Source organism: Phyllobates terribilis, unplaced genomic scaffold, assembly GCF_046119375.1.
Source record: "Phyllobates terribilis strain yellow unplaced genomic scaffold, ASM4611937v1 Scaffold_3__8_contigs__length_932513732, whole genome shotgun sequence".
NCBI lineage: Eukaryota > Metazoa > Chordata > Amphibia > Anura > Dendrobatidae > Phyllobates > Phyllobates terribilis.
In genome coordinates this window covers 315,838,207-315,857,802 of record NW_027362763.1, presented here as the reverse complement: position 1 = coordinate 315,857,802, position 19,596 = coordinate 315,838,207, and the positions used below count along the sequence as shown (strand labels likewise).

Here is a 19,596-nt window from a genome sequence, read left to right as displayed (position 1 = left end):
AACTAAGGACTGGGGATCAATAAGTATCAATAATATCAATAAATATGGACTGGGGAAATAATTAATTGTGGTCTGGGGAATCAATCAATTAATTATGGACAGGGGTTAATTAAATATGGTGGGGGATAAGGCAAATAGATAGGGACTGGGGATGAGTAAAAGTGGACAAGGGGAATCTATTAAATAGGACAAGGGGGATCAATCAATTATGGGCTGCGGGGGTCAATCATTTAAATGTGGTCAGGGGGATCACTTTAATATGGACGGGGGTGGTCGGGGATCAATTAAATGAGGACGGGGGGGTCAATTTAATGTGGTCAGAGGGATCAGTTAAATATGGACGGGGGTGTTCAGGGGAATCAATTTAAATATGGACGGGGGTGATCAATTAAATATGGACGGGGGTAATCAATTAAATATGGACTAGGGAATACAATACAATTACAATACAGATACAAATACAATACAGTACAGTACACACTTGGGTTCAGTAGGGCCGCTTATCGCGGCCTCCTGCCCCTCACTCACCTCCTCTAGGGACGCTGCACGCTATCACAGCGCGCTTGTCCCTCCGGTCGCCTCTTACCGGTCCTCCTGATCACCTTCTGGTCACCACCACCTGGCACCCTCCGCTGGCCGGCACTGCACGCTGCCACAGCGCTCTCTTGCGCTCGTCCCTCCGGTCGCCTCCTACTGGTCCTCCCGGTCCGCTCGGTCACCTCCGCCTGGCTCTCCTCCCTTCCCAGGAGCTCTCTCCACACACAGCACAACTCTCGCAGCACACGGCAGGCTCCGCCTCCACCACTTCCTGTCAGGCCTCCTCCCACTTCCTGTCTTAGTCAGTGCTGGACATAAGTGAGTGAATAATACCACATAGTGACCGAATAATACCACATACAAGGAACAAATACCGTCACACCATGACCAGACCATATATTGCCACCACATAGTGACTGAATAATACCACATAAAAGAAATACCTCCACACCGTGACCAGACCACATATTGCCACCACATAGTGACCGAATAATACCACATACAAGGAATAAAGACTAGACCACATATAACCATATAACCACCACAGTGACTGAATAATACCACATAAAGAGCCAAATACCTCCACACCGTGACCAGACCACATATTGCCACCATAGTGACCGAATACTACAATACTAATCATTAATAAAAAAACACAATACTAATATTACCATAAGTGCTAGTATTCACAGGAGTTCTGTACATAGTATACAGTGCATAGTGTCAGTGTACAGGCAATACAGTGATCACCAGTGAAGACATACACAGGTGCTCTGTATATAGTGTCATTGTACAGATAATATAATTATCACCAGTGACATTATACACAGGGGCTCTGTATATAGTGTCAGTGTACAGATAATACAGGGATCATCAGTGATATTATATACAGGAGCTCTATATATAGTGTAAGTGTACAGGTAATAAAGTGATCACCAGTGACATTATACACAGGAGCTCTGTACATAGTATATAGTGTATAGTGTCAGTGTACAGATAACACACTGACTAACCAGTGATGTCTGGTTGAAGTCTTTCATCTTCGCTTTTCTCCTTCATGAAGCACCGACCGCCATCACTACTTCCAGCCAGAACTCGTCTCTGCATAAAATAGCACACAGTTATCTAGAGCACATTCCCCAACTTCTACACTACACAGCTGAATACAGACGTGAATCCACCATTAATATATAGTTATTATACAACCATTCCAAATATAAATTCTAATCCACCACTGTGCCCCCACTAACTGTAAAAAGCCACCACTTTCCCCACCTAATAAATATATAAATTAATTAGAACCTGTACTTTTTCCCCCAATTCATTACCAGTCACACTCCTGCATCTTCTACGCCTCCCATTCTCCTGAATCATTACATTTACATGCCCCCCTCCACCACAATTCATTTTGTCATATCCTCTCTCTCACCCCCAGTTCATCATTTACTTTCGCCACCCCTAATTCATCATTTGTTGTCCCCCACGCTCAATTAATTATCATTTGCTCTCCCCCTACACCGTCAAGTCATCATTTGCTCTTCCCACCCCCACCTTCAATTCATCATTTGCTGTCCCCCGTCCCCCACCCTCAAATCATCATTATTTGTGCTCCCCCACCCTCAATTCATTATTTGCTCTCTCCACCCCCACTTCGTCATTTGCTCTTTCCACCCCCACTCTCAATTCATCATTAACTCTCCCTACCCCACTCCCAATTCATCATTAGCTCTCAGTGCTGCGGAATATGTTGGCGCTATATAAATAAAAATTATTAAAATTATTATTACCCCCACTCCCAATTCATCATTAGCTCTCCCTACCCCCAATTCATCATTAGCTCTCCCTACCCCCCACTCCCAATTCATTATTAGCTCTCCCCACCCCCTATTCATCATTTGTTCTCCCCAAGCCCCACTCCCAAATCATCGTGTGTTCTCCCCACTCCCAGTTCATCATGTTCTCTCCCCACCCCCTCTCCCAGTTCATCATAACCTCTCCCCACCCCCCACTACTAGTTCCTCATGTGCTCTCTCCACCCCTCACTCCCAGTTCATCATTAGCTCTCCTCCCTCCCTACCAGTTGATCATTAGCTCCCACTCCCAGTTCATCATGTGCTCTCCCCACCCCCCACTCCCAGTTCATCATAAGCTCTCCCCACCCCCCACTCCCAGTTTATCATGTGCTCTCCCCACCCCCACTCCCAGTTCATCATTCGCTCCCTCAACTCCCAGTTCCTCATGCGCTATCCCCACCCCCCCTCTCCCAGTTCATCATTAGCTTCCCTCCCCCACTCCCAGTTCATCATTAGCTCCCCCCTACTCCCAGTTCATCATTAGCTCTCCCCCACTCCAAGTTCATCATGTACTGTCCCCCAAGACCATTTAATTCTATAAAAAAAATAAAGTTTTCATACTTACCTCTTATACGGTCCCTGTAGCTCCACTTCTGACCTGGTAGCATCCTTGCGATGGACGCTGGCGAGTACACAATGACGTCATCGTGTACGGCCATCTCCAGCGCGTCACTGAAGGGGAGGAGGGACTCCACTGGTGCTGCATGGCCGTTCAGTTTTGACAGCCGTGCAGCTCCAAGGCTCCCTGCGCCGAGGAGACATCGGCGGCACGCAGGCACACGGCGGCACGCAGCGCAGGCACATGGCGGCGGCGGCACGCAGCGCAGGCACATGGCGGCGGCACACAATACCCCGAGTCTGGAGAGAATAACTCCAGATATTTTTGCGTTGAGCTGACCTGAACCATATGGAGTTGCTACCACAAGGACTGTGCTTTGTGTTGCCATTTTGTTTTGGCCTTTCCTGTTTTGCCCAGCGTTTTCTTTTATTGACTTAAATGTTGGTTTATGCCACACTTTAAACAAGCATGAAATTTAAAGAGACAGCGTACCTGTGTCTACCTCCGAGTGAGCGATCTACCACAGTGTGTCCATACACATTCTGACACTGTTCAATCAGTGCTGACTGTACCATACGCTGTAGGGATAAGCCCCTTTGACAAGGAGGAGTAACCAGTTGTCAGATCACTCAAAAATTTGTAGGCAGAATAATAGAGGAAATAAGAGTTCTAAGAAATGATGGCAAGAATTGTTCTTTTATAAGGAATACAAGTTTTTACAACATGACACCCTCTGTGGAAGCCATAGAAGCGAAACTCGCATTGAAGCCGGTGGCAGACGAGAACAATAGTCACATAATGGCTAAGATTATCCCTGTCCTGTACTGGCTAAAATGGGCAATATATTCTGATGCCGTATTTACACGTTATTGCTATATTGCTGCCTACTAGCACTTGCTTTTGCATTTTGTTTGTCTTTATTGACATATTCCTGACTGCTGGCTCATATATCATAAAATTTGTTCTGGGATACAAATCATCTTATGTGTTCTAACATATACATAACTGATTGTTATTTTGGATACCATATAATTATTATTTATGTAGTGCTGCCGTGTGGTATACTTATGATACCACTGCTATAGGGTCAGCATCACCACTTGAAGTCAGTGTGTGCTTCCAGTTTGCTGGCAGCCGTGTCTTGAACTCCATACTTGTTTTTAATGGTTTGTGAATAAAATTATAATTTTTATATAGCATTATGACTCTGTGTTTCTTCTGTCCTTGGGCAAGAATTTACAAAAACAGAAATATCGGGAAAGGTGATTGATCTTCTTTAAGGTGCCAATACACTGGAGTAAATGTGGCCACGTGTGTCAATTTCAGCTGGATTGGCCAACTCTCTGAAAGATTTCCCCAAACCCAATTCTAGCAACTGCCAGATATGGCAGCAGCTTATTCTCCTCTCCCCACTGACAACTCATACACGGCTAAGCCAAATGACGTGTGTGAGGGAGTCAGGAAAATAGACGTTGGAGGTAAATAGTCACTTGTACCTTTACAGTTTTTATCCCTGCACTTTCTGTCCATTTTTTACCATATGTTTCATACTAAAGCTGCAGAACTACTTGTACAATATTTTTTGAGTGGGAAGATTGTAGAGCAAGTCTGTGTAGCATGGAGTGGAAGTCTCCTGTGTGGTCGATACAACACCTTTGCCTCTTATTTGTGCACTATGTGGTGGTATTATATTGACTGTTTATGGCAGTGTAAATTGTCTATACTATCAGTCTAGAGCAGGGATGTCTATCTCAAATACACAGAAGGACAAAATTGAAAACTTGGACAAAGTCATCGGCCACCCTTGGTATTTATTAAAAAAAAAAGCCTACAATTGAGGAATTTTTTCCTTATTATCAAGCATAACGATGAATCTTTTCATATGGAAACAAATTTTAAGGGATTGTCCCAAGAACAAAGTACATTTTAATTAATAGATATTAGAATAAAATAAACACATAATAAGAAATGGGGCATACTTGAATAATATGTTATGTAACAGCAGTAAAAGCATATGGCTCACTGGCCTAATTTAAACATGTAATAACAAAGGTTAAAAACCTTGAATAATACAGATAATAAAGTATGATGTCAACAAAAGTGCCCCCAAAATACAGTAAGAAAGCCCCACAGTGAGTTCCTCCACAGTACGCTCCACACGCACAGTATGATGATCCTACTGTACACTCCCTCTCTCAAACCACCTGGCGAAATATAATGACGCCATCACCGTGTGATTCCCTAACTGTGATCCCCACACATCCCTCCCCACAGTATAATGGGCCCCACATAGTCTTTCATACGGTAGAATGGCCCCACATATTCCTCCATACACTATAATGGACCCACATAGTCCTTCATATATTATAATTGCCCCTGTATTGCCTTCCATACAGTATAATGGCCCCTCATAGCCCACCATACAGTATAATAGTCCCACATAGTCCTGCATACAGTATAACGGGGCCCTGCATTGCCTTTCATACAGTATAATAGACCCACATAGTTCTCCATACAGTACAATGGACCCTGCATTACCTTGTATACAGTATAATGGCCCTGCATAGTCCTTCATATAGTATAATGAGCCCTGCATTGCCTTCCTTACAGTATAATGGCTCCACATACTCCTCTATTCAGTAAAATGGGCCCTTTATTGCCTTTCATACAGTATAATGACCCCACATAGTCCTGCATACAGTATAATGGGCACTGCATTGCTTTCCATACAGTATAATAGGCCCACATAGTCCCCCATACAGTAAAACGGGCCCTTTATTGCCTTCCACACAGTATAATGGGCCCACATAATCCTCCATGCAGTATAATGGACCTTACATTGCCTTCCATAAAGTATAATGGGCCCTGCATTGCCTTCTATACAGTATAATGGCCCCTGCATTGACTTCTATACAGTATAATGGCCCACATAGTCCTGCATACAATATAATGGGCCCCATATAGTCCTGCATACAGTATAATGGGCCCTTCATTGCCTTCCATACAGTATATTGGGCCCACATAGTCCTCCATACAGTATAATGGGCCTTACATTGCCTTCCATAAAGTATAATGGGCCCTGCATTGCCTTCTATACAGTATAATGGCCCCTGCATTGACTTCTATACAGTATAATGGCCCACATAGTCCTGCATACAATATAATGGGCCCCATATAGTCCTGCATACAGTATAATGGGCCCTTCATTGCCTTCCATACAGTATAATAGGCCCACATAGTCCTTCATATATTATAATGGGGTCCTGCATTGCCTTCCATACAGTATAATGGGCCCATATAGTCCTCCATACAGTAAAACGGGCCCTTTATTGCCTTCCACACAGTATAATGGGCCCACATAGTCCTCCATACAGTATAATGGGCCTTACATTGCCTTCCATAAAGTATAATGGGCCCTGCATTGCCTTCTATACAGTATAATGGCCCCTGCATTGACTTCTATACAGTATAATGGCCCACATAGTCCTGCATACAATATAATGGGCCCCATATAGTCCTGCATACAGTATAATGGACCCTTCATTGCCTTCCATACAGTATATTGGGCCCACATAGTCCTTCATATATTATAATTGGCCCTGTATTGCCTTCCATACAGTATAATGGCCCCTCATATCCCACTATACAGTAAAATAGTCCCACATTCTCCTCCATACAGTAAAATGGGCCATTTATTGCCTTCCATACAGTATAATGACCCCACATAGTCTTGCATACAGTATAATGGGCCCTGCATTGCCATCCATACAGTATAATGGGCCCCCATAGTCCTTCATGTATCATAATGGGCCCTGTGTTGCCTTCCATATAGTATAATGACCCCTCACAGCCCACCCTACAGTATAATAGTCCAAATAGTCATCCATACAGTATAATTGGCCTTGCATTGCCTTTCTATACAGTATAATGGCCCCACATAGTCCTGCATATAGTACAACGGGGCCCTGCATTGCCTTCCATACAGTATAATGGCCCCTCATTGCCCTCCATACAGTATAATGGTCCCATATAGTCCTGCATACAGTAGAATGGGCCTTACATTGCCTTCCGTACAGTATAATGGGCCCTGCATTGCCTTCCTTACAATATAATGGCTCCACATACTCTTCCATACAGTATAATGGGCCATGGATTGCCTTCCATACAGTACAATGGCCCACATAGTCCTGCATACAGTATAATAGGCTCTTCAATGCCTTCCATACAGTAAAATGGGCGCACATAGTCCTGCATACAGTATAATGGGCTCTTCAATGCCTTCCATACAGTAAAATGGGCCCAAATAGTCCTCCATGCAGTATAATAGGCCCTGCATTGCCTTCTATACAGTATAATGGCCCCACATAGTCCTCTATACAGTATAAAATGGCCCCTCATTTTAAAAAAAATACTCACCTCTCCCCAGTATCCTGCTGCACCGGTCTCAACAGTGAGCGCTCTGAACCTCTGCATCGCTCGGCACAGCGGGCGCGTTGTAGTGATGTTATTGCGGGCACGGCTGATATACAGGCAGGCAGGCACTGGCGGGCACGGCTAATTCTGGATTTACTTACTGGACTTGACAAGTACAGGCAGGCACAGCAGGAATACTGGAAGACATGGCAGGTGTCGACGCATAGAATGGGTAAACAGATTGGCACGGCAGGTGCAGGCAGGTCTGGCTGATATACAGACTGGCACAGCAGGTGCAGGCAGGTACGGCTGGTATACAGACTGGCATGGCAGGTGCAGGCGGGTATGGCTGATATACAGGCTGGCACGGAAAGGTGCAGCTGATATACAGGCAGGCAGGTGCTGGCGGTTACAGATAATATACACGCAGGCAGGTGCTGGCGGGCACAGCTGATATACAGGCAGGCAGGTGCTAGTGGGCACAGCTGATATGCAGGCAGGCAGGTGCTGGTGGGCATGGTGGAATACAGGAACACAAGGCAAGAACAAGCAGATGGGTACAGGACTGGTAAACTGACTGGCAGGTACAGGGGACCTGAGAACTAGCAAGCATGCAGGCTACTGACATAACACGTTGCTCAGGCACCTCCCAACAGGTGGAGGTGCCTTAAATAAGAAGGGTCTCCCAGCCATTGGCTTGGGACACTTTAGGACAGCACTCGCTGTCCCTTTAAGAGATCGGGAGCTCGTGCCCTAAGCACAGTGCCCAGTGATCTGCGAGCAGTGTGCAGACCCCAGGCAGCAGCAGGAGAAGAAGGAAGTGTGGGATGGGAGCCGTGTGTCAGAAGTGACAGACAGTCATCCTACAGTTGGTTGCAGAAGATCTCTTCGTTTGGCGTTACAGACAACTTCTTAGCTGTCTCACACTAGGACCCAGTGGCTACCTCCCTCTTGCTAATTGACACACAGGCTTGAGTGTTTAAATACTTGCTGCTTGCTACAGGGAGGATATTCACATGTTTTCTTGTGAAGGCTTGGAGCTGTTGCAGTCTGCTTATTTCCTCTTTGGTGCTTGGAGGACGCTAGGAGTAATCTCTCTAAAGTCGGCTCAAGCTAATTTACTTTTCCTCGTGTTTGTCTCCTTTGTTGTCTTTAGTTGTTAGTGGGGACTGACTAGTGTTCATCCCCACTTCCCTATCCAGGGCCAAACGCTAGGGAAATACAGGGTTTAGGTTCCTGTGCGGCGATTGGTGAAAAACCAATATAGGGACGATAGGGGAGACAGGGTGATATCAGATCAGCCTAGGAGGTCTCCACTCCCCCTTTCCCTAGAGTCTGAGCTCCCTTCCCCTCTTCGCTTCATGTTGCATTTAGTCTTTCCCACACCTTGCATGACACCATGGCATTGAGTGAGTCGGCGTCCCTGCCGGGGGATGCAAGAAGCATGCAGAGTCGCTGGCACTACATGGGCATTTCAAATAGCACTGTTATAACCAAAAGGATCATTGTTATGTGAACAGGCTTTAGAAGAATGAAGAATATAATATTGCTTGGCTTTTATAACCAACCTGATCTTGTTTTCTATCACCTTTATCCGCTTAGAGGCTGACACATCTGACAACTATTATGCAGTGGCTGTGGTTAAAAAAAAACCCCAGGATTCCTTTACTTTTCACGATCTAAAGGGCAGAAAATCTTGTCACACAGGATATATGCGATCAGCTGGATGGAATATCCCAATAGGTCTGCTTACTAGAAAGGGTCTGATCAGACCACAAGGCTGTAAAATTGCCAAAGGTGGGTGCACAAGGAAACTCCAATGTGTCATTATATGTATCTACAACACCATACTGTCTGTATCTCTGGTAGCGAACATGTTTTATAATATGCTTTTAACACTATAGAGATCAGGGTGAGCCATCAGCATATGCCATATACCTCCTGGGCCACTCCGCCCTATGGGAACAAGAAAAGATAGGTGGGCCAAACAATGCAAAAACAGCTGATCCTCTTTTGTTCTTTGGATAGATTGCAGACTATATCTGCCAGTGCTAATACAGATACAAATTTTAGTTTATCCCACTCAAAATGACAGAATTTACTGACAAAATAGCACTGTCTATGGGCTGCACATAGCCCCCTGCACATGATTTACACATCTGATTGATTCAGTCAATGCGAGGCAGCTTTCATTCAGTCTTAGGATTTATTTCTACAGTTCTTAAATATCACAATTAATAAATCACACTAATCATGATTAAATAATAATTATAATCTCTTCTTTCTTCCCCTTTTAATAAAGCTGTTAGTGATTTTTTTTCGGAAAGTTGTGTGCCAGGGGCAAATGGAAAAGAGTTTCCATCCAAACTGTGCCAATTGTGCAATGGCAATGGACTTGGGAGCAACAAATGTGAAAACAACATCAATGAACAATATTATGGATATTCAGGGGCTTTTAGGTAAAAAGAAATCTATTTATATATTTATTTATCTATCTATCTTTTGAAAGTATTTATTTATTTATTTTTTATAAAGAAAAATAATTAATTTTACCCCGGAGTTATAATAAAAAATGAAATCAGCTTTACTACATGTTAAGACATTGCTTTGACAGCTTAATAGTGATGAGATATCATATTCTGCAGCATTGCTGGAAGCTAGGACACTGTAGGCATTCATATAAATACACTTAAAAGACCTTACACATGAATAAGATAAAATGCAGATTCGACACCTATTTAACCCCAAATAAGTCTGGAAAATATATTCACCTTATTGCTTTCCTAATGAGGTTGTCTAGTACTTTTTTAAAATCAGAAATATTAAATATAGCAGCAGTTAGTTATTGTCACTCAATTATGCATGGCTCTGCCTTTAAATCTGAATTAAAATCTGTAGAATAATTTTCCATTCACCACTCTGCACAGCTTATGAACATAACAGTCTTCTAGGTTATCAATTATAATATATTCACTATATTATAATCAGGCAGATTGTGAGCCTTCTGCCTGATCAGTAAGTAAATGGTCTGGTGTTGCTATACTTTTTTAGCTTTGTCTCCACTAAAAGACTTTCTGGCAAGATAAGACAGGCTCATTCTAATCTGTTCTTTAACATATGCATATAAATATGAATATGTTTTTGTAACAAATGCTGCATATTAATTTGATATTGTTTTCTATGTCTGTTACCGCAGGTGTCTGGTTGAGAAAGGAGAAGTGGCATTTGTGAAGCATAGCACGGTTTTTGAAAACACTGATGGTATGTCTTACAACTTTCTCCAAGTCTGACAAAATTATAGTTACTAGTAGTGGATGAGTACAGCAGTCTAGCTTTTTTGAGTTATAGTTACTTCACTCAGGCCCACTTCACAATTTATGCCTTAATGAAATTTGCAAACTCCAAACACTACTAGAATGTTAAGAAACAGCCAAGTTCCATCTCAGAGACTTAGAATCATAGAATGTTTGAGTTGGAAGGGACATCCAGGGTCATCTGGTCCAACCCCCTGCTCAATGCAGGATTCACTAAACCATCTCAGACAGATGTCTGGCCAGCCTCTGTTTGAAGACTTCCATTGAAGGAGAACTCGTGGCAGCCTGTTCAACTCATTGATCACCCTCACTGTCAAAAAGTTTTTTTCTAATATCTAATCTGTATCTCCTCCCTTCCAGTTTCATTCCATTGCTTCTTGTGTTTCCATGTGCAAATGAGAATAAGGATGATCCCTCTATATTGTGACATCCCTTCAGATATTTGTAGACAACTATTAAAGGGGTATTCCCATCTCCAAGATCCTATCCCAATATGTAGTAGGTGTAATAATAATATTAGTCTGGCTTCACTTGTTTGCTGCAAAACCATGCTGCCTCTGGTTAACTACTGTATTCTTATCCAATTACCTACATAGATGCTGCTTAATAATTTGTTCAAAGATTTTTCCTGGCCTAGAAGTAAGACTCACTGGCCTGTAAGTTCCTGGCTCCATCTTCTTTCCTTTTTGAAGATAGGGACAACATTTTCCCTTCTCCGATCTTTTGGGACTTCTCCTCTTCTCCAGAATTTTTCAAAGATTCTGGCTAGTGGTTTTGCAATTTCCTCTGCCATCTCTTTCAGTACCCTAGGATGTAATTCATGTGGACCAGCAAATTTAAATTCATTTAAATTAGCTAAGTGTTCTCTCACCATCTCTCTATTTATATAGTGGGGATTCTTTTATTCCTTTGATAGCACAGTGAAGGTCAGTTAATGTTACATTTGCTTTCTTAGAGAACACAGATGCAAAATAGGAATTTAAAAGTTTGGCCTTCTCAACATCATTTGTGACCACTTCATTCTTTTCATCCTGTAAAAATCCTGTAGCATCTTTGACTTTTCTTTTGCTTTTTGATTTTGACATACCCCCAAAATCCTTTTTTATTGCTTTTGGTCTCCCTTGCAAGCTTCAGTTTATTACTGGCTTTAGCTCTTCTAAAGATTGCCCTGCATTCCCTGCAGACAGCATTATATCCTTCTTTCGATATGCCCCCCCTTTTTCCATTTGATATACATTTATTTTTTCCTTCTTATCAAATGTTTAAGTTCTGTGTTCACCCATCCTGGTCTCTTTAAATGCTTCTAATTCTTCCTTCTTTTCAGGATTGTTACTGATTGTGCAGAAAATTTCATTTAGCAAAAGCTCCCATCCTTCTTGGACATTTGTGTACTTTAGAACATCCAGCCATTGGACCTTTCCTACCCTCTTTCTCAAGTCCAACTTTAAAGTCTGAGTCCTCGTAGGTCTTCCTGCTCTTGTAATCCAAAATTCGAGGATAGCATGATCGCTGCCTCCTAAATTCCCCGCCATCTTTACTTCCTCAACCATTTCCTCTCTGTTGGTAAGAATTAGGTCCAAGATGACAGATCCTCTTGTTCTCTCTTCTACCTTTTGAAACATAAATTTGTCAGCAAGAAAACATAAGAATTTTCTGGACCCATTACTTTTGTCAGAGAGATTCCCAACAAATATCTGGATAGTTAAAATCTCCCATAATCAATATGTCGTACTTTTTTTGAGAGCAAAGACATCTGATGTAAAAAGAGTTCATTCATATCTTCAGTCTGGCCAGGTGGCCTATAGTAACCACCTACAATAGTGTCCTTTCTGTTCTTCTCTCCTTGAATTCTTACCCAAATAGTTTATACGGAGCTACCAATCTCTGAAGCTTGGATCTCTGCGGAGATATAAACTTTCCTAACATACAATGTAACATCTCCCCCTCTTGTTAAAGGGAATCTGTCACCCCCTGGGGCGTATATAACCTATTAATATGGGCATACAGGTGATGGAAATATAAATCTATTCCTACCTGTATGCCTCATATTAATGGTCTTGTTGTGTTGAAATCTTATATTATATGTTTATGCTAATGATTCTTTCCAGGTCCCAGCCCGGAAAGAATCCCCACCTCCTCTCTTCATTATAATAGTACCCCCCTCCACTGCACGTCACAATGTCCTGTGACGTGCAGTTGCGGTGCTGTGATCCTGCACCTGCGGGTTGAACTCCCTCCATGATCCTCCCTTCTGTGGGAGAAATTCTCCGTGACTCACTCTCGCCTGTGCAGCAGATCACAGACTAGCGTATTCCATGATCTTCTGCGCAGGCGCTGGCAGTGACTCTCAAAAGAGTTCATTAGCTGCATACTTTTTCCTGGCCGTATATTTCCCATCCCATATTGCTCTAGTTTAAAGCTCTAGCTATTCACAAATTGCATAACTATGAATTCTCTACCATAATGTTATTATCAGAGGCCAAAAGATGCCTCTGGGTCCCCTGTGCAAGAAAAGTATATAGCTCCAATTAGGGCAGCTCAACTCTCTCAGGTTTCTCAAGCAATTCACCAGTAGTTGAAATTATAAATAATTAGCTCAGTCAATCTCTCTGGAAAAAAAAAATTCTTACTTAAAAGCATGAAGTTTGGCTAAAATTCATTTTTGTAATTGCATTTCCCAGGAAAAAAATCTGGCACCATTTAACTTCTATAACCTTTGTGTCGCACTTTCTATTGCTGGCTGCAGGGGGAGTTAACTGAGCATCCGTCTGTGAGATCCTCATGACAGTCCAATGGGAGAGTTTTTTTTATAGCTGTTCACAACTGGCTTATGACCACAGACCACATCAAAGTTGAATGTGCAGCAAAACAAAAAGCCTGTAAAAGCTAAAAGACATTTTTAATAAAATCAAATTGCAAAAAATATATATTTTTTTAGCCCCAAATCCATGCATTTAACCCCTTCACCACCTTGGAATTTTCCATTTTTGCATTTTAGTTTTTTGCTTCCCTTCTTCCCAGAGCTATAACTTTTTTATTTTCCATCACTATGGCCGACGAAACAGCTTGTTTTTTTGTGGGAAGAGTTGTACTTTTGAACAACACCATTGATTTTACCATATCATGTGCTGGAAAACGGAAAGAAAATTCCAAGTGCGGTGAAATTGCAAAAAAAAGTGCAATTCCGCTATTGTTTTTTGAGTTTTTATTTTACCATATTCACTAAATACTAAAACTGACCTGCCATTATTATTCTCTAGGTCATTACGAGTTCATAGATACCAAACATGTATAGTATTTAAGTGGTAAAAAAAAAATAATGGCGCCATTTTCCAAGACCCATGATGTTTCCTTTTTTTGGGATCTGGGACCGGGTGAGGGCTTATTTTTTGAGCACAGAGCTGACGTTTTATTGATACCATTTTGGGGTAGGTATAATGTTTTGATCGCTCGTTATTGCATTTTATTGCAATGTTGTGGCGACCAAAAAACGTAATTCTAGAGTTTTGATTTTTTTCTTGTTACCTCGTTTTCTGATCAGATTAATTATTGTTATATTTTGATAGATCGGGCGTCTCTGAAGTCCGAGATACCAAATATGTGTAATTTTTATTGTTTTATTTTGAATGGGGCAAAAGGGGGGTGATTTGAACTTTTTTTTTTAAATATTTTAAAAAACTTTTTTTTTTTTTTTTTTACTGCCTTCAATAGTCTCCATAGGAGAATTGAAGCTGTGATCATCTGATCGCCTGTGCCACACAAAGCAGGGCTTCAGCCCTGCTATGTGTAGCAGAAATGCTCATCTGCTATAAACCCTGGTGATCTATGATGTACCTATAGTTCATAGGTCGTAAAGGGATTAAAGGATAGCCATTGTTTTAATTTTTATTTCATAAATCAATAGTACACATGAAAATAAGCAATTTTATAATTTATCTTATCAGAGACACCTGCTTCTTTTTCTTCCTGAACTGATCATTTATTCTCAAATTTCTCAATTCCCAGGTTAAATCTGTATTCAGTGAAGACTAGTGTTGAGCATTCCGATACTGTAAAATCGGGTATCGGCCGATATTCGCGGTATCGGAATTCCGATACTTAATTCCGATACTTTTACAATATCGGATACCGGAATCGGAAGTTCCCATAATGCCTGCGCTCTGCAGTGTCTGTGAAGGATGACAAGTTGGATGGCAGCGCGATCCAGCCTGTCATCAGAATGCCATCCCAGCGGGGGAGAATTCTCCTGATTGTTTAAAAGCCGACGCGCGGTAAAAAGCCGCCGGCTTTTAAACAATCACACAGCCCCATACTGCTTCCCCGCAGCCTCCCACCCCGATCCTCCGCTCCCCTCGCCACCTCCAATCCCAATCGTAAATTAGGACCGGGCGGGGAGCGCAGCACCAAGGAGCGAAGGACCCGGGCGGGGAAGCCGGCAGTGAAAAGACTTCACCGCCGGCTTTCCCGTTCTGTGCTGCGCTTTCCCGCCGGTTATTTCAAATGAACAGCTGAGGTATCAGGTGATGCCGATCAGCTGTTCATTTGAAGTCGCCGCGGTGCCCTCAGAGGGTTCATGTGAGTTCATGCTTGACTGCATGAACTCACATGAACTTTCCCACGGCCGCACAGGTCAGCCTCACCTCCCAGACCCGTCATGATTAGTGTGTGTGCGGGGTGTGTGTGCGGGGTGTGTGCGGGTGTGTGCGGTGTCTGTGCGATGTGTGCGGGGTGTGTGTGCGGGGTGTGTGTGCGGGGTGTCTGTGCGATGTTTGTGCGGGTGTGCGCGGTGTCTGTGCGTGCAGGCAGACATAGGCCGATGTGACACTACTACTCCCATCGGCCTATGTCTGTCCCCCGTCCACTCCTGCCAGCAGGATCAGCTCGATGGGAGCAGTAGTTCCCATCAGCCTGATCCTGCTATTTAAATTGCCCTACTGTGTCCCCAATAAATGTTAAATACATGTCATTGGTGGCCAGTGGTTACCTAAAAGAAATTAGTTCATACATTACCTGTCCCCGCCGATCGCCACCTAAAATAAAGTAAAAAATAAAAAACTACACCTATACTCACCTAGACACCTAATTCCCCGAAGCCATCGATCTCCTGTAATAAAATATAAAATAATAAACCACAACCTTATCCTTACCCCTCCGTAGTAGTCCACGAGTGTCCCACGAAGATCTCCAGTTCAGAGCAGCCACATAGAATGTGACCGCTCTGAACCGCTGCCGCCGCTAGAATGACGGGGCCGTAAGGGTTCACCGGAGTTCAGGCAGCGCTGCTCCGGTTAGCTCCTTTACGGCCCTGCTGTATCGTGAGAAATTCCCACGGTACAGCAGTGCCGTAAAGGAGGTCTCCGGAGCTGCGCTGCCTGAATGCACTCCGGTGACCTCAGTCAGTGGCTCCCGCTGCCGGGAGCGGACGTGTTCCCGGCAGCGTGAGCTTACAGCAGCCATGACAGCTGTCACCATCTCCAGATGTGACAGCTGTGCATGGGAGATCAGCGCAGGAACGTGGACAGGTAACTATTATTTTTAGTAAACTAAGAATTAAATAAAATTGTGTGTTTTATTTCAAATAAATTATTTTTTTCTGGGTGTAGTGTGTGTTTTTTCTTTTTAACACTTTGTAGGTTAGTAATGGGGGTGTCTTATAGACGCCCATCATTACTAACCTGGGCTTCATGGCAGCTGGCGCTGACATGAACCCCACCACTATTACCCCTGCCACCGCACCAGGGCAGCATGGAAGAGCGAGGCTAAGTGCCAGAATTGGCGCATCCTATGGATGCGCCATTTCTGGGGCGGCTGACGGCTGGTGTTTCTAGCCTGGGAGGGGGCCATTATTCATGGCACCCTTCCTGGGCTATTAATATCAGCCCCCAGCTGTCTGCCTAGCCTTTGCTAGCTATTAAAATAGGGGGGACCCCACGTCATTTTTTTTGGGGGGGTCCCCCATTTTAATAGCTAGTAAAGGCTAGGTATTCAGCTGGGGGCTGATATTAGTAGCCTGGGAAGCTCCGTGGGTTTTACCCCCTTCCCAGGCTTCAAACATCTGCCCCAGCCGTCTGCTTAACCTCCGCTAGAGACTAAAATTATGGGGGATCCCACGCCATTTTTTTTTTAAATAAATCCTTTATTTTAACACTAAATGACATTTGAGGAGTTAATAAAGATGCAGTCCCTAAATTATTATTTATTTTTTAATTAATTTTTCCCAAAACTTTTGACGTGGGCTTCGCCATATTTTTGTATGCCAGCCAGGTACAGCATCCAGCTTCTATGAACGCGCCATTTTCCGGGGCGGCTGCAGACTGCAATTTTCAGCGGGGGGGCAGAAAGCTTGGGCCTCCCTGCGCTGCAGATTCCATCCCCCAGCTGTCTAGTTGTACCTGGCTGGACACAAAAATAGGGAGAAGCTCCACGTTTTTTTTTTTTTTAATTATTTCATGAAATTCATGGAATAATTAAGAAAAAAAAGGGCTTCCCTATATTGTTGTGTCCAACCAGGTACAAATAGGCAGCTGGTGGTTGGGGGCAGCCCGTTCCTGCCTGCTGTACCTGGCTGGACACAAATATAGTGCAAAGCCCCACGTCAACTTTTTTTTAATTATTTCAGGAAATTCATGAAATAATTAAAAAAAAATTATGTGGGGCTTCGCCCTATATTTGTGTCCAGTCAGGTACAGCAGGCAGGAACGGGCTGCCCCCAACCACCAGCTGCCTATTTGTACCTAGCCGGACACAACAATATAGGGAAGCCCTTTTTTTCTTAATTATTCCATGAATTTCATGAAATAATTAAAAAAAAAAATGCGTGGGGCTTCGCCCTATTTTTTTGCCCAGCCAGATACAACTAGGCAGCTGGGGGCTGGAATCCGCAGCGCAGGGAGACCCAAGCTTTCTGGGCCACCCCCGCTGCAAATTGCAGTCCGCAGCCGCCCCAGAAAATGGCGCGTTCATAGAAGCGCCATCTTCTGGCGCTGTACCCAACTCATCCAGGGCCCTGGTGCGGTGGCTCACTGGGTAATAAAGGGGTTAAGGCCAGCTTGACATTATCAGCTGGCCCTAAGCCCGAAATTCATGGGGTCACGCCAATATTAGACATGACCACCATGAATTTCTAGTAAAGTATTTAAAAAAACACAACACCCAGAATAAAGTCCTTTAATTGAAATAAACACACAATTCTTTATTGTTCTAAATTAAACCATACTTACCATCACCCCCATTCCAGCTGAAGCCAACGATCTCCTGCAATAAAAGTAAAATAATAAAGCAACCTCATCCTTACCTTTCCATGGCTCCCACGACAGCTTCAGCTCTGCTACATCGAGATGACAGGCTGGACCGCAGCAGAACGCTGCCATCCATCCTGTCATCCCGCAGACACTGAGAAGCGCAGGCATACTTCCACTCCTCAGTGTCTGGCTGTGACGGCATCCAGATGAGCCGAGGTCATGTCCAATGAACTCAGCTCACCTCATGTACGTCACTGACAGCGTGGGAAAATTCTCCTGCACTCAGCACTTCAGCGTGAGAATTTTCCCACGCTGTCAGTGACGTGCATGAGGTGAGCTGAGTTCATTGGACATGACCTCACCTCATGTATGTCACTGACAGCGTGGGAGAATTCTCACGCTGAAGCGCTGAGTGCAGGAGAATTTTCCCACGCTGTCAGTGACGTGCATGAGGTGAGCTGAGTTCATTGGACATGAACTCGGCTCATCTGGATGACGTCACAGAGAGACACTGAGGAGCGCAAGCATGCCTGCGCTTCTCAGTGTCTGCGGGATGACAGGCTGGATGGCAGCGTTCTGCTGCGGTCCAGCCTGTCATCTCGATGTAGCAGAGCTGGAGCTGTCCTGGGAACCATTGAAAGGTAAGGATGATGTTGCTTTATTATTTTTCTTTTATTGCAGGAGATCGTTGGCTTCAGCTGGAATGGGCGTGATGGTAAGTATGGTTTAATTTAGAACAATAAAGAATTGTGTGTTTATTTCAATTAAAGGACTTTATTCTGGGTGTTTGTGTTTTTCTTTAACTTTGACTATGGGGTTAGTAATGGGGGTGTCTTATAGACGCCTCTCCATTACTAACCTGGGCTTGATGTCATCTGGCATTATAAGCTGACATCAACCCCAGCCCTATTACCCCACTGCCACCGCTACAGGGCAGTGGGAAGAGCGAGGCTAAGTGCCAGAATTGGCGCATCCTATGGATGCGCCATTTCTGGGGCGGCTGACGGCTGGTGTTTCTAGCCTGGGAGGGGGCCAATATTCATGGCACCCTTCCTGGGCTATTAATATCAGCCCCCAGCTGTCTGCCTAGCCTGTGCTAGCTATTAAATTAGGGGGGACCCCACGTTATTTTTTTGGGGGGGTTCCCCCATTTTAATAGCTAGTAAAGGCTAGGTATTCAGCTGGGGGCTGATATTAGTAGCCTGGGAAGCTCCGTGGGTATTACCCCCTTCCCAGGCTTCAAACATTTGCCCCAGCTGTCTGCTTAACCTCCGCTAGAGCCTAAAATTAAGGGGAACCCCACGCCATTTTTTTTTTAAATAAATCCTTTATTTTAACACTAAATGACAAGTACAGTAATCAACACTATTACTGTACTTCATATATATGTGACTGACATGTTTCTATCTATCTAATCTATGTGTGAAGCTCTATTCTGTCTATTATAAATTGTCGGGTACAGATGCTGAATTGCCGGCCGGCTTTCTTAAAGAGACGGTGCACGAAAACACTAATATTTTTTTAAATAAATCCTTTACACTAAATGACAAGTACAGTAAGCAACACTGTCACAGTACTTCATATATATGTGACTGACATGTTTCTATCTATCTAATCTATGTGTGAAGCTCTATTCTGTCTGTTATAAATTGTCGGGTACCGCTGCTGAATTGCCGGCC

The 19,596-nt window shown here is 43.6% G+C and overlaps 1 protein-coding gene across 1 annotated transcript in view; it reads left to right on the top strand.

The window, feature by feature from the left end:
• MELTF (melanotransferrin) overlaps positions 1-19,596 on the top strand; it is a 149,243-nt gene that overhangs the window by 97,000 nt on the left and 32,647 nt on the right. The window contains exons 11-13 of the mRNA XM_073675014.1: positions 8,965-9,159; positions 9,665-9,821; positions 10,559-10,623. Coding sequence (XP_073531115.1) covers positions 8,965-9,159; positions 9,665-9,821; positions 10,559-10,623 — 417 coding nt within the window. The remainder of the gene's footprint in view (positions 1-8,964; positions 9,160-9,664; positions 9,822-10,558; positions 10,624-19,596) is intronic.